The sequence below is a fragment of the Nelumbo lutea genome, chromosome 1, assembly GCF_056320005.1.
Source record: "Nelumbo lutea isolate HS-2025 chromosome 1, American lotus-T2T, whole genome shotgun sequence".
In the NCBI taxonomy this organism is placed as follows: Eukaryota; Viridiplantae; Streptophyta; class Magnoliopsida; order Proteales; family Nelumbonaceae; genus Nelumbo; species Nelumbo lutea.
The window spans coordinates 132,356,230-132,371,929 of NC_142684.1; the positions used below are offsets into that span (position 1 = coordinate 132,356,230).

Here is a 15,700-nt window from a genome sequence, read left to right on the forward strand (position 1 = left end):
AGATAGATAATAGAAAGGAACTTCATTTTTGCTCCCAGATGGTTTTATGTTTTATCGCAGGGTCAGAGAGTCAGACAAGACCCTTGACGCTGTGGCCCCACTTAACGTTACTTCAAGATGACGTAGCAAGGTGAGCCACGTCAATACACGGAAGACTTGGATTTGACGTGGCAATGTGATTCCCTTATATAATAGATTCCGGAAATTTTCACCGAACATAAGGCTGTCGGTGCGTGGTCCACCTGGCAAAGCCAACGAACCAAAAACGGGATACTGGGCTTGAATCATGAAATATGATAACAATCCAACGGTCGTTCACGGTAGATGGGATGGGTTCATATCAAGTGGGAAACAGAGAGCAGATATATGTCAGACCGCAGTGCTCTACCTTCAATTTCTTGGTTTCGTCCCTTAGTCCTATCACCTCACCTGAAGCTGAAAGCCAAAATCCAACCGACCAAACAAACCCACATTTTTTAGTTGACTTGTAAGATAGCACTGGCTTTTTCACGTTACGCGGACGCGGGCGCTAAAGCAGAAAGCCCAGAAAAGAAACCCCTGACCGGAAGTGAACGTGAACGACTGCCCAGTAACTTACTAACGTTGATCTCATCTGAGACGACACGGTCGTCGCACTCGCACAGCATCAAATGAAAGTAAAGGGTCCGATTCTGTGGATCAGTCCCATCTCTTCTACGAGATAAAGACTCCTGGGTTCTCCCATCTCGGCCCCTCTCTGCTTGGCAAGTTCGTTCAACTAATTAGCTGCAAGTTAAAATGGATTCATTCATTCATTCAAGGGTCAGAAATGGAACACGGAATGATGAATTTCTCCTCACCCATCAATTGGAGTTGGCGTTCCTTGAAAGCGATAGAGAACGAGCTCTCTTGGTTTCTTCTTTTATTAATCTCGACAATAAATACTGGAACGACCCAGCAAGAGTTCATTTGGAGCTGACGACTTGTGTGGGGTTATTTCCGGTTCCAGACAACCGACGCAAACGCAAACTCACAGAGACAGAGGGAGAGAATGGCAGAAGCAGCAGTTTCATATTCACTAGAAGAAACACCGACGTGGGCGGTTGCAGTTGTTTGTTTTGTCTTAATTTCCATCTCTATTCTTATTGAACATGCTCTCCATCTCTTAACCAAGGTTTATGCTTGATCTGTAGTTGAGCTCCATATATAGCTATTCATTTTAACTCATTTGTTCTTTTAGAGGACAATCAGAATCATGCATAAAATTATGAGGATTCTTTGTATATACTGTGGTGGGCATGCTGTAATCTTTCTCCTATTGCCTTTTTCAGCTCCTTACAAGATACAGGCGGAAGTCTCTTAATCAGGCTCTCTACAAGATAAAATCAGGTACAAGATGATATACAGTAGACTACTGCGCTGCTTCCATAATTCATTGTTTTGCTTTCTGGGCTAGCTATCTGGTTCTTTAGCTTATACCGAATTAACTACTTTTTTTCTATTTACTAGTGAGAAAACATCTTATTCCTTCTTCTGCTTTTCTGGGTTGCAGAGTTGATGCTTTTGGGTTTTATATCTTTGTTAATGACCATTAGTGAGAAGTCCATATCTAAGATTTGTATCCCCAAGGACATCGGAGACAATTTCCTTCCATGCAAGAGCACAGTAATATCGAGTGACATTGAGGAGGAATCCAGTTGTGAAGAGGAGGTATGAGATTAGCTGCAAAGCAAACAAACCAGTACTCACAGGTTGTTTATCCATAAAATCTGCTTCAATATTTGTAACTCCAGCTGCTATTTGGATTTCATTGCACATATACATGTGTTTTCTCAAAACCAAGTAAAAACATTTTGAATTCAGCCCAGAAAAATAGCATTGTTTCTAAATCCCAAAAGAATAGATGTTTTCAAAAATGAAAACATATTTTGGCTTCCATAAGATAAAGACTGATATTTCTTTACATCCTCTATATATGCTAACCTACATTTGAATGGATTTGGTTTCTAGATATGAATAATAAATTAGAAAAAAAATAAGAAATCCGAGCTAATATCCATTTAAACATGTTTTTGAAACCAGAAATTTAACACCGTTTTTTATTCCAGTTTTGGAAAAAAATACTCCATGCAGTTAAAAATCGTGTTTTTTCGTGTTTTTGCTTTAAGAATCAGAATGGAACCAAAAAAGCACGTAGGAGAACATCCCCTAAATGGATGACTGATGGATTTTGAGTATATAGATTGTCACTATGTGATGTTAATTTAACTAGAGTTGTGATAGATGCTTTCGGTTTGATTCATATGAGCAGGGAAAGGTTTCTCTTTTGTCCAGAAAAGGTGTCCAGCAGCTCCAGTACTTGATCTTTGTCTTGGCCTTCTTTCATGTTCTTTCCTGTGTTCTCACCTTTGGTCTTGGGGTGGCCAAGGTAGTTTACTTCTGATATATACACGATACATTATGGTGTATTAACTTTTATGCTTCTTTTTTTAAGTATTTTATTGCTTGTTCTCTGAATCATATTAGTCATCAACAAATTTGACCTTTCAAAATTAGAATTTGAAGGCTATGTGCCTAAGCAGTCTATCTAAAAATTGTATACAATCTTCTGTAGCCTAAAAAGAACCATTAAATTAAAGGAAGTTTCTACTTTCTATAGGCAGATTGATGATCTCAAAATATTATATTTATTTTGACTAATGACCCTTCTGTTTTAATTCATCAGATGAAGAAATGGGAGTACTGGGAAGAAGAAACAAGAACTCTAGAATATAAGTTCACCAATGGTATGCTTCTGGGCTGAGATTTTTCACTTGTTTTCTATTTTCTTCCTCCTTTGGTGGGTCCTTCGGGTGGCAATTCTTTACTCAGACTATTTTCTACAATCTAACCCCTTTTCCAGGAACAAAGAAATATATATCTGGTAATTAACAAACCTGGTAATAAATACCAACTCGGTCAACAATCCATCAACCCAATTGATTGAACCGTTCACCCATCAGAGACTATTTCAATGGGCTACCAGTTTTGTGTCATTTTAATTATTTATAATGATGCATATGGACTGGATGCAACTGAATCATGTTTGTGTATGAGACTTAATTGTCTTTGTCATTACAAGTAGAGATATAACAGAACAAATTTTCATTTAATCATGATATCTTTCTCTCCATTTGATTTGAGTAATACATTCTAATTACTTGAGGACTTAAAAACCATGTAGATCCAAGGAGGTTCAGGCTCACTCATCAAACATCATTTGGCAAACGACATCTCAAGTACTGGAGTGAGAACCGTTTGCTTCGTTGGCCTGTAAGTTCTGCAGAAGTGATACCATCTCTTGCTGCTTGTATTTGTTAGATCTTTTAATCGAAAGAATCTTGTACTAAAATTGTGATCTTGTGTAGGCCTGTTTTATTCGGCAGTTCTATGCGTCTGTTTCTAAAATCGATTATTTCACTCTTCGCCATGGATTCATTATGGTAACTCCATTAATAGTTTTCACAAACACAAGAGACTTTCATCCAACTGGTTTTGATTTTAATAAGTGAAATTTCTGGTTGTCCATCTCTCTAGGCCCATTTTTCAGAAGGCAGTGAATTCGACTTCCAAAAGTTTCTGAGAAGAGCTGTGGATGAAGATTTCCAAGTGGTTGTTGGAATAAGGTAATTGTCTATGAGAAAATAAAATTACATTATTGCAAAAGATAAAAAGATTATCGCATTATTTTTATATTATACTCTCTATAACCCATTTATTGATTATTTATTATTGGGCAACTCTTTTTTCTTCTTTTGCAGCCTCTGGATGTGGCTATTCTCCATGTTCTTTATATTTTTCAATGCATATGGTAACACCAATCTCCTTAGGCTGTGTTTCGTTTCATTTCCTCTCTTATTTTCTTTCAAACCAAACACAGCCTTAGTGTTCTACAAATAGCATGCATCCTGATTAATAAGCTATTCAAAACTAACCTTCCTTTCTTTCTTATGTATGTATCTGCAGGATTTTACAACTATTTCTGGTTGCCCTTTATTCCTTTAGTAGTAAGAACCTCAGTTTTAACATACATGCATACATACATATATATATATATATATATATATATATATATATATATATATATGTTACTGAAGGATTGTATCTCTTCTGTTACAGATGCTTCTGATAGTGGGGACGAAGCTGCAAGATATCATAACCAAAATGTGTTTGGATAGCCATGGTGAAACTCCTGTTGTTAGAGGAACTTTCATTGTGAAGCCTAGTGACAACTTCTTCTGGTTCAAGCGACCCCAATTGCTTCTCCACCTTATCCAGTTCGTCCTATTTCAGGTAGAACTGTAACTTATAATAAATATCTGATGTCTTAATTTATTTCATGGAGTTTCAATTCATCTTTGCTGAAACAAATCCCTGTAATATTCCTTGGGTCTGCAGAATTCCTTTCAGCTGGCATTCTTCACATGGACATGGGTAGGTATATTATAAATTGATACTGGTATGATCATTTTTCTATTTTAGTAGAATTGAGTAGCTAAATTTTTGTCTGAAATGCAGTACAAGTTTGGGCTGAGATCATGCTTCCATAGAACAAAGGAAGACATTATTATAAGGATCGCCATGGGTGTTCTAGTGCAAGTCCTTTGTGGCTATGTAACACTTCCTCTGTATGCTTTAGTAACACAGGTAGAACTAATGAGCAGTACTCTGATTAAGTTAAATCCCAACTTCTAATTACATCATGTAATCAAGTTACCTCTTTGCATTTGCATATTAGATGGGGTCATCAATGAAGAAGGCCGTCTTCACAGAGCGGGTCATTGAAGGTTTAAAGAAATGGCACAGTAATGCCAAGCGGAGCATAGCTACCAGCAAAACCAATTCCGTCGGTCCTTCGCCATCGCCGGATCCTTCGCCTCCTCAAACACTTGATGAAACTTCAGTATCTAATGGACAAGAGTTTGAAACGGTGGAACTTTATCATCCATCAACTGAGGTTGGATGTCTAAGTATTGAAATAAAGGAGGAAGAGAAGGCAGAAACTGATGAGATATACAAACAAAAAAGCTACAGCTGAAACAGCATGGGGAGGCTTGGGCTTGGCTTGGAATTCAAAATGTGGACTGCACGCTGGAAGCTAATTGAAAAGAAGATTATGAATGAATGGGCCCGGTTTCATGACAAATTTTCATTCTGGGTTGTTATCCTTGACAAAAAAAAAACATGCATTTTTCCAAAATTAGAGATACTACTTGGATAAATTTCCAGCATGTGATTTGTCGGATGCATCATTATTATTAACACAAAATAATTATTACAATTGTGTTTCTTTCTATGAAAATGGTTGAAAGTTGAAATCTTGGCAAATTTTAGAAATTCCAGGCCAATCCAAAACCATGATTTAATTGGATGCCACATGAAATGCATTGTGAGTTGAAATTTATTCATTTAATATGGAATTCTCTCTGGTTGTAAAGGGGAAAAAGGGTTATAAGTTCTACAACCAGAAAATATTCTGGCTGCATGCCCCTTAGATGGTAAAAAGCCGCAGTGATTGACAAAAATGACAAAAGGAATATTTATTGTTATATGGTACAGAAAATGTTGTCTGGTAACGTTTTAATTCACTTCAACGTGTTTAGTTCACTAGTAAGCGGCATCCCAAGACACGGGTTGCTTTGGTTTTCCAGGTATTTAGAAAACAAAAACCCAATTTTCCAGGTATTTAGGACCTCACTTAACAGTTTAAACTTTTAAATTCAATGGTTTTTTAGGAAATACCCACCAATAATCAGGCGACGTGGTTTAAATTAACAAGCGGAAAGTGAAATTTTTATGTTTTCAAAATCGGACCGGACCGGAAAAACCGAAAACTGGTCAGGTGGCCGGTTCTGTTTTTTCTTAAAATCAGGATTTTTCAAAAAATCGTTGATTTTGGTCAGCAAATTGCTGATCCGGATGATTAACCGTTTGAACAGTTTTGACCATTTTTTATTTTTATAAATATTTTTTTATTTTTTTATCAGAACGAACCAACCATTCAATTCGAACAGTCGGACCATTCAACCCGGTAACCGAATCCCTGACCGATTCGGTCTCCGGATCGGTTTTAAAAACTATGCTTTGATGAATCGTCTTCAAATCAAGGTCAATGTTTTCGACCCATTCTCAGAGAACCAAGATAAAGGCAATGGCAACGAACCAACCACGCCAACATCCACCAATACACTACACGTTTAGCTAACCAGATGAAAGATTATTAACGTTGTAAGACTTTGGGTGAGTGCATCTTTTAGTTAATCTGTGGCCGAAGATGTTTGGTCTGCGACGTTTTTGATAGACATTCTAGGTTTTTGACTTTGAGATTTGAAGCTCTTGAATTAAATGAGTAAATGACCTTTTGAAATTGCTTGAAAGATCTTTTGCCCAATTGCTATCAAACAGAAGTTATATCTCAATTATGGTTCTTCAAAATTTTCCGATTTGTCAAAATGTATGTATAAACACATGCATGGGTGATGGGACAGGCATTGATCATCACCGCCATGTGATAATGGCGCAATGAACAGTGCTTACTTGGTGAGCCTTCTTTGATGTGTAAAACGTTCAATTAATGTTTAATGTTACTATATTATCTGACGGAAACAAACAGATGTGGATTTTCAAATGTTTGTCTCCAATTTACATGCATCGTTATAGCATCAACAAGATGAACAAGGAAATTAAGCATCTATTCTTAGTGATTGAAAGAGACAAAGAAAGAGATTTTACCAAACAGGGTTTTATTACTTTTCAGAGTTTTTGATTCATACAACCATAGAAGCCATTGTGTGAAAATCCTTCCAAACGGACACTCAGTTTTACATTGATAAATTTTGTATTCTCGTCAAATGGTTTTTCGTTACGATGAATACAAACACAAATTCCATGGTTGGAGTCCATGGTTTTTACATTGACCAACTTTTACATATCTTGAAAGTTGTGATAGCTGCCATTTTCAATGGACAAATGTAATCTTATCAAATGCTTGCAAACTGAGCATGTATCAAACTGGTATTTATATAACAAACAAACATAGCTTAACTAGATAAAAACCCTATGGTTAATAATTATGCATCTTATATATATACTACTTTAAAAATCATGAATGCCCTCAAGAATATTTCTGTATTTTTTTAGGACAAAATTTATCCTTTTATATTTAAATTTATTGATAAAAAGTGAAGGCAAATAATGTAAACGGTTATTAATATTAAATTAGTTGAAGAGGTAATTTTATGATATTCAATGCATTCAATTCCCTCTCAATAAATCCAATATTTAATTTATTAATTTACATTCATGTTAAATGAATCTTATATTTAAGTTATTTTTGTTTCTTTTCATCATTAAGTTCTATTAATTAAATTCATACTTAATAAATTAATAATTCCAATAACATAAGAGCTTATACTTTCAAAATCTACCTAGAAAAAATAGAGTTTTCATCTAGGTGGTGGTAAGAAATTAAACCATTTGGGGTCAAATGGATTAATCCATGTTACCACGATTAAATAATAAAATTCAAAAATAGAAATTAAAAAATTTGGAAACATTTTTAACATACATATTAAAAAATAATAAGTATGATAAATGAGAAATGTTTTTATTAATGATTTAAATTGAATGTAAAACTTAAAACCAATTGGAAATAAAAAAAAATTTCCTATTCTCTCTTACTAAATGCTATATTTAAGATATATTTTTCTCATCATTAAATTCTTGTAATTAAATCCACAATATTAATTTTAATAGTATAAAAATAAATATTTTGAAAAGTAATTTGAAAATAAAACCATTTTCTTCCCTTCCAGTGGTGAGCAAGCAATTCAATCATTTGTGGTCAAATGGACTAATAAATAATTCCATAATTAAATAATAAAATTTTTAAAATAAATAAGTATGAAATGTAAAAAGTATTTTTATTAATGACGAAAATGGAATGTCAAATTTAAAATCTACCTAGAAATGGAATGATGTCATAGTTAAATAATAAAACTTTTAAAAGTAGAAAATACAGAGAATCACAAAAATAAAAAAATAGAGAAAATTTTGGGCACATATCTAATGTTATATATTTATAAAAAATAAAATGTTGGGTACATCTATAATATTATGCATTCATTATATTGAATGTAAATAAGTATTATACATAAGAAAAAAAATCAATGATGGAAATGTAATACAAAATTTAATATCAACCTAGAAATCAAACTATTTTTCTTTTTGGGTGGTGAGTTAGTGGTTTGAGTCAAATGATATCATAGACAAACAAAAATAAGTGTGATAAGTAAAAATTATTTATATAATGTAAATAAAATATAAAATTTAAAGGGAAAATTATAGTCAAAGCCGATTATACATTTAAAATTAGGTTTTAGGTTGGTCCAAAAATCAAAAAAGCTCTAACAACCGGCTTTATATTTCAAATTATAAAAGCCCTTGCTATGTCATCAAAGGCTTTTGTGGCTATTGACAACATAAGACTCTTAATCCATGTTGGACACAAAATAAAACCCTATACTGAAAATAGGTTTTTAGTTTCTCTCCCACTCCCTCTGTCTCTCGACCTCCCTCCCTCCTCTCTCACTCTCACAATCATCTCTTAATCTCCCACTCTCTCAGCTTTGGTATGTAGCCAAATCAAAATCTCTCTCTCTCTCTCTCTCTCTCTCTCTCTCTCTCTCTCTCTCTCTCTCTCTCTCTCTCTCTCTCTCTCTCTCTCATTCTTCTTTCTCACTCTTCCTCTCTCGGTTAATATCTCCTTCTCCCTTAATCTCTATCGTTCTCCCTCAGTCTTTCTCCCGCTATCTCTCTCATTTTTTTATTTTTCTTACAAACATCTATAATATTAATCATACCGTATAAAAAAACCAGAGGGACCAACCACTTGTACAATCAAGTTATAAATTTCTATCAAGTTGGTGTAAATTTTATAGCCAAGAGTTTCTTGTGAATTTTTATCAAATTGGTGTAATGATTTTTGAACTACACCAAGTTGGTCTCATGTTCTTTTATATGGTTTGATTAATACTATATAAGTGTGTAAGAAAATATAAAAGAAAAAGAACAATAGAAGTGTGAGAGAAACTAAGGGAGAACAATAGATTGAGAGGGATTGAGGGAAAATGATAGGTAGAGAGAAAATGAGAGAAATTGATAGAGAGAACATATATACAGAAACCAAAAATCATTTTTTATTTATTTTCAAATCACACAGTCATTGAGCAGAGAGAGACGACTGGAGAGAGAGAGAGAGAGAGAGAGAGAGAGAGAGAGAGGATCTAGAGAAACTAAAAACCATTTTCTTATTTTCCAATCACCCAACATTAAAGGGCAATTTCAGTATAAGCTTTTTGTTGTGTCCAACATGGATTAACCTGTAGCCTAATTTTAAATGTACAACCGGTTCTGACTATAATTTTCCCTAATTTAAAATTAATCCGAAAGCAAAGTTATTTTCTTATCTAGATGGTGGGTCAATGATCCAACTTTTCTAAGAAACCCATGATGTCATAATTGAATAATAAATATTTAAAAAATATATAAAACAACAAAAATGAAAATGTACAAAATTTTGTGAAAAACATTTGAGAACATTTCAAATGTTATATATTCATCATATTAAATAACAATAATTGTTAAAATAAAAGTTATTTTTATTTATGATACAAATGGAACACAAAATTTAATAATAATAATAATAATAATAATAATAATAATAATAATAATAATAATAATAATAAGAAGAAGAAGAAGAAGAAGAGAAGAAGAAGAAGAAGAATTGTTATTTGGTACAAAAAATTTAAGTTATTTATTTTTAATCATATTGTTACTTTTGTTAATTTTCAATTTCTATCTTAACTATGATATATCTAAAATTCAAGTAATTAATATGAAGAAAAATTTATCACATGCAACGCATGTGCTTAATTACTAGTCTATCTATCTATCTATCTATTTATCTATCTATCTATCTATCTATCTATATTAATAGGATAAGGGTGCTCTCTCCGTGCAGGAAATGGAGTCTACTCGTACAAGTAGATTCCCACGTGAAAGCAACCCACAACCCATTTCCTAAATATTGTTAGATATATAAATATTGTTATATATAATTAGATAAGATAACTAGATATATATAATTATCTAATTATATAAACATTGTTAGATATGTATAATCATTTAAATATTGTTAGATAATTAGATATATATAATTATCTAATTATATAAATATATAATAGTTATTATAGATATTGTTAATAACTGGATATTGAACATCGAACTGTTTGAACGGTTTTAACCATTTTTTAATTTTTTATTTTTTTTGTCAGAACGGATCGACCGTTCGACTGGTAATTAGACCCCTGACCGGTTCGATCTCCAAGTCGGTCTCAAAAACCATGGTGTTATGTCATTCGAGCATGTGACTCATACGACCCAAAAATGGAACCGTTCTAGCCACCGATTTTCGTGTCGATGGTTCGACTGTCTGGTTTGAACGGGCGGCCTGTTCTGACAACAAAAATTAAAAAAATTAAAAAAATGGCCATAAACCATTGTATGGATCAACGGGTTGATAGTTCGACCACTCGGGCCAATGGGTCGTTGGCTGATTCAACAGTTTTTGGCCAGGGACCGGGATTGGGGTAAAACGGAACTAGTTGCCTAGATGGTTCCCAATTAAAAATTAAAAAAAAAATGGATGATCCGTTCTAACAACAAAAATTACAGGCAAAAAATTGAGTGTGTGAGGTCCATTATACATGTTATGTCATTCAAGTGTGTGACTCATACGACCTAAAAATAGAACCATTCTGGCCACCGGTTTTCAGGTCGACGATTTGACTGTTCGATTCGAACGGATGGCCCATTCTGACAAAAAAAGTTAAAAAAATAAAAAAATACCAAAAACCATTGAATGGGTCAATGGTATGACTGCCCGGGTCAATGGGTCATTGATCGATTCAACGATTTTTTGCTAGGACCCGAGATTAGGATAAAATGGAATCAGTTGTCTGGATGAATCCTAATTAAAAAATAAATAAATAATGGCCAAAAACCATTGAACTGGTCAACAGGCTGATGGTTTGACCGCTCGGGTCAATGGATCATTGATCGATTCAACGGTTTTTTGCCAAGGACCGGGTCAATGGATCAACGAGTCGACGGTTCCATTCCAGCCCTGCAAAGCAGGGCCCCTCCACTAGTGTGATATTATACTAAAACAACTCATTCTAGCAATTCAAATAGAAACGCTTCATTGGAGGACTGCAATTTCCAAATACTAGCCCAAATCCATCCCTGAACAAGGTATTCATGGTTTTTCTCATTGTTTAGAAATCTAAGCAGGATTCCGGCCAATCATATCGATTAAACCATGACCCAAGACATTGATGGGTTTGGTCATATGATGCAACTTGTAAATCATGAAAAATTAACCGGAACCAGCTAGCCAACTAGTTTAGTCTAAAAACCAATAAACCAGTCCCGATTTTATAAAACCATCTAGTCACCAAATGACTAGAAGTTTCAAAACGTCAATGGCAAGACTTAAACCATACACCTTTTAATTTTGTATATTATCTTGTTATCACTAATCCATGTATTTATACCTCTTTAATGTATATTTTACTTTAATAAACATATTTTCTAAAGAAAATGTGACTAAAGGGACTTGACCCCTAATATCTGTAAAATATGTTAAATATAATATTAACCCGCAATATATATATGTTTATGTCATGTCATCACAATTTTGAAGTTCTTACCTGTGAGCCTCTCTTTTTTTTCAGTTCAATGCCCAGTCCAGTTCTTTGAACATTACTTTTACTTTTTACTTGATCTAGATAACTAGGGGTGGCAACGAGATCGAGCTCGACTCGGCTCAGTTTCAGTCAAGCTCGAGCTCGAGCTCGAGCCCAATATAGTGGCTCGATTATTAAACGAGCCGAGCTCGAGCCTATTAGAGCTCGGCTCGTAAGGCTCGCGAGCCAGTTTGAATATATATTTATATATATATATATATAATAAAATTATAGAAAATAATATATATAATAAAAATATTATAATTCTTAATTTTTAAAATATAAAATAAAATATATATATATATATATGATTTTTATTTTTTTGGCTCGGCTCGGCTCGAATCCACCCCTATAGATAACTATGGTCGAAATAACCTGAATGGTTTTTATCCTTGTAATTACTGTACTAGGCTTGTATACACGCTTAGCAATTCAAAGAAGACAAATTCACCACTCAATAGGTAAAGTAATAAGATTAATTGGGCCAAAATGTTCCATAGGCTATGTTTGGAAATGATGCAAATAAGTGTGAGTGTAAATATGTAGTGTAAAATGGTCCATATAAATTGCAAAGTTGGGTGAGTTTTGCACTGACAAATTTACCTTTTTACCAAACAGACTTTTAGCAGTAATGGATGCAAACATGAATTTCAATAAAGCATATGCCTTTTTTTATCAAAAGCCCACTTGAATGCAAATTTACTTCTTTTTTATTGATGTACTTTTACATCTTATTATCAATGTAAATATGCATTGGAAAATATGTTTTCTATCATTTGTCAATGCATAAATGTAATTTTGCCAAACATAAGCAAAAGTGAACCAAAGTGCAAATTTACCCTGAACTGTGATTTACACTCCATTTGCATTGTTTCCAAAAGCAGTCATACTAAGACTCAAATCCATACCCTAATCATAGGTTCCAATGCATGAGATCTTGTATCACATACCATAGATACCAAATTAGGAGACATCAAATAAAACTTACAAGGTTCAAAGTATCAGAAAAAACAATTTTAAGAGACGTATCGGGATACACTTTGGATACGTATGATACGGACGAAAGATCAAGATACGCATAAATATGGTAAAAAATTCAAATAAATCATAAAAAAATATATTACTAACTATATCGACAAATTTTATATGATTGTAAATAAGTCATTTAAATGTAAAAAACCATAATTTAGTGGTTTATATAAAGTGTGACATATCGGGACACAATTAGTAACCGTTGAAAAAATGATGGAATAACTAAAATGTAAATGTCAATTTTCAAAAACCAATATAATTAATCTTAATATTTATTAGTATATAAATTTTAATAATTAATTCTAGCATTTATTAATAAAAACTTGTCACACATTAAGAAAGTGAAAATTTATGTAAAACTAAAAATACGGGCTCGTATCGGCCGATACATACGAAAAGAAACAGAACGTATGATTTATACACGTTCCGCGTATCAGATTCTTATTGAAACGATACATATCGACCGATACGAACAGATACATTGCAATATTGTGAACCTTAAAAACTTAGGCTCCGTTCACTTTTCGGTAAGTTACTTGTACGGATAAATGCACTTACCCAGGTAAGTATTTCTGTTAATAATTACTTGGGTAAGTAAATTTACCCATATTCTTCTATTTCCTAGGTAAATAAGATAATAACAATTTTAGCCATAAAAAATCATTATTAAAAGGGGCAATTTTGTCCCATCCAAGTGTTGACTCGCCCATAAACCCCACATAAATCTGAAAAAAGAACACGAATTCTTGGTTCAATTGAAAGCAAAATCCCATTGAGCAACTCAACACCCCCCCCCCGACTACTTCAATGCCGTTCTTTCCATTAGCAAACAAGTTGAACTTCAGCATGAAATTTAAAAATAAAAACAAAAAATAAAATAAAAATAAAAAAAGGTTGTATGAAATCCTAATAAAATATATCGAGTTCAGGTTCAACGAGACTAAATCCTACTGTCTTCAGTAGCCCATATTCTTCTAAGTGTTATGGCTTTGATTCATATTCCCCAAAAAGTGGATCATGCTCTAATAGCCAAATAAATCAAATGCACACATTAAGATACAAAGGTTTTTTATTCCACAACAAATGAAGTCACTTTTTCACTCTTTCCTATATTAGGGGATTTACTTGGAAAATAAGATAATAACAATTTTAGCCATAAAAAATCATTATTAAAAGGGGCAATTTTGTCCCATCCAAGTGTTGACTCGCCCATAAACCCCACATAAATCTGAAAAAAGAACACGAATTCTTGGTTCAATTGAAAGCAAAATCCCATTGAGCAACTCAACACCCCCCCCCCGACTACTTCAATGCCGTTCTTTCCATTAGCAAACAAGTTGAACTTCAGCATGAAATTTAAAAATAAAAACAAAAAATAAAATAAAAATAAAAAAAGGTTGTATGAAATCCTAATAAAATATATCGAGTTCAGGTTCAACGAGACTAAATCCTACTGTCTTCAGTAGCCCATCCGACCCCCTCCCTCAACACCCACCCCCCCCCCAATCCTGGATTTGATCCGGTTTCCCAGCGTCTTCAGTCGAATGCTTCCTTCTAATCACACTATCCATAACAGGTCAAAGAGAGATATTATGCAATTTATGTCTAGATATAGAGAACACTCATTATATACATCCTTTTATATGGCTATTAAAGAAAACTTACTTCTGATACATTTCAATAATATGGTTCCGCGGTATCGGGGTGTATCGTTATTTTGAATATTAAGCATTAGCTATTAAGAAAGCTTGTTCAATCACATGCATTGTGAAAAAACACGACAGTTCATTTGTTGGCTTAATCGGTGCTGAACTCGGATCTTTCAGCTTTGGTTCGTCCTGATCAATCTCAATTTTAACAATATACGTACTGGTTTAACTATATTCCAACTTGCAGCTCATGCCTTGTGGATCATGGAAATCTAGATAATGGATATTATTAAATGACCTAGCATGGTTTTTAGTTCCAACCTGATGTACCTCCTTTTTCATGTTAAGCAGTGGAGCTCTAGAGTTTGGTGAAGGGATGAGAGATTCATCGTATGGATGCCCAAATCTTGCGGAATAAAGAGGCGAATTTCAAAAAATTTTCTCTCCCTTTCAACTGGGAATCGCATTCCCTATTTAGAAAATCATATTTTCAAGGATCAATCTTGAACCATAAACTGAACCAGATCTGAACCAAAAGGAATAGGAGAGGATTATACCTGATACGGAGAAAAAGTATCTCCCAACGAAGGTGTTCACGCCCAAGGAAGGATCCAAAGACTGCTCCCACTGAAAATGGCGCAGTGCAGGATGGAGCAGAATCAGAAGTATTCTTCTCCAAAAATTTTGTCCTTCGCAAGAAACAGCAGGATGGCACGTGAACACAGCTTCCTATCAATTCTTTCTCAAAGAACTGATGTCAAGATCAAATCTTGACTTCTCCCACAACTAGAGATCGAACTGGATGTCTGGCGGCTACAGGAAGGAGGCGGCAAGAAAGATCTTTTGCAGGGATTGCAGAAATCTTTCTTCTCTGATTTCATCTCTAAAGAGGATCTGATTATGTGATTCTACTAGAGGCTGCCGCCCCCTCTTTCTTTTGTAACCCTAAAATGTCAGCTCCTAATCCAATTATGAGCTACTGATCCAAATCATATTTGGATCAGACATCCTTTTAGATGATAAGGATAAACCCTTATCTTATCTGCAGATTAGATCAGCCCTTTCCTAATCTCATTAAGAGGCTTCTAGATCTGAATATGATTCAGATTTGGACTCTCTGAGTGGATAGGGTTAAGACCCTATCCTACCTGCTGATCCATCTCAGAATTCGCCCATATTTAACTTATTAAATAA

At 33.9% G+C, this 15,700-nt stretch overlaps 1 protein-coding gene across 1 annotated transcript; it reads left to right on the forward strand.

The window, feature by feature from the left end:
• The first annotated feature begins 400 nt into the window (after nt 1-400).
• LOC148877641 (MLO-like protein 12) lies at nt 401-5,320 on the forward strand. Its single transcript, XM_088964550.1, has 14 exons — nt 401-1,153; nt 1,311-1,368; nt 1,532-1,689; nt 2,291-2,407; nt 2,705-2,765; nt 3,203-3,291; nt 3,387-3,461; nt 3,556-3,644; nt 3,780-3,829; nt 3,985-4,025; nt 4,138-4,311; nt 4,417-4,452; nt 4,537-4,665; nt 4,757-5,320. The coding sequence occupies exons 1-14, from the start codon at nt 1,031-1,033 to the stop codon at nt 5,054-5,056; spliced, it is 1,500 nt and encodes a 499-aa protein (XP_088820676.1). The 5' UTR covers nt 401-1,030; the 3' UTR covers nt 5,057-5,320.
• The last annotated feature ends 10,380 nt before the right edge of the window (nt 5,321-15,700 follow it).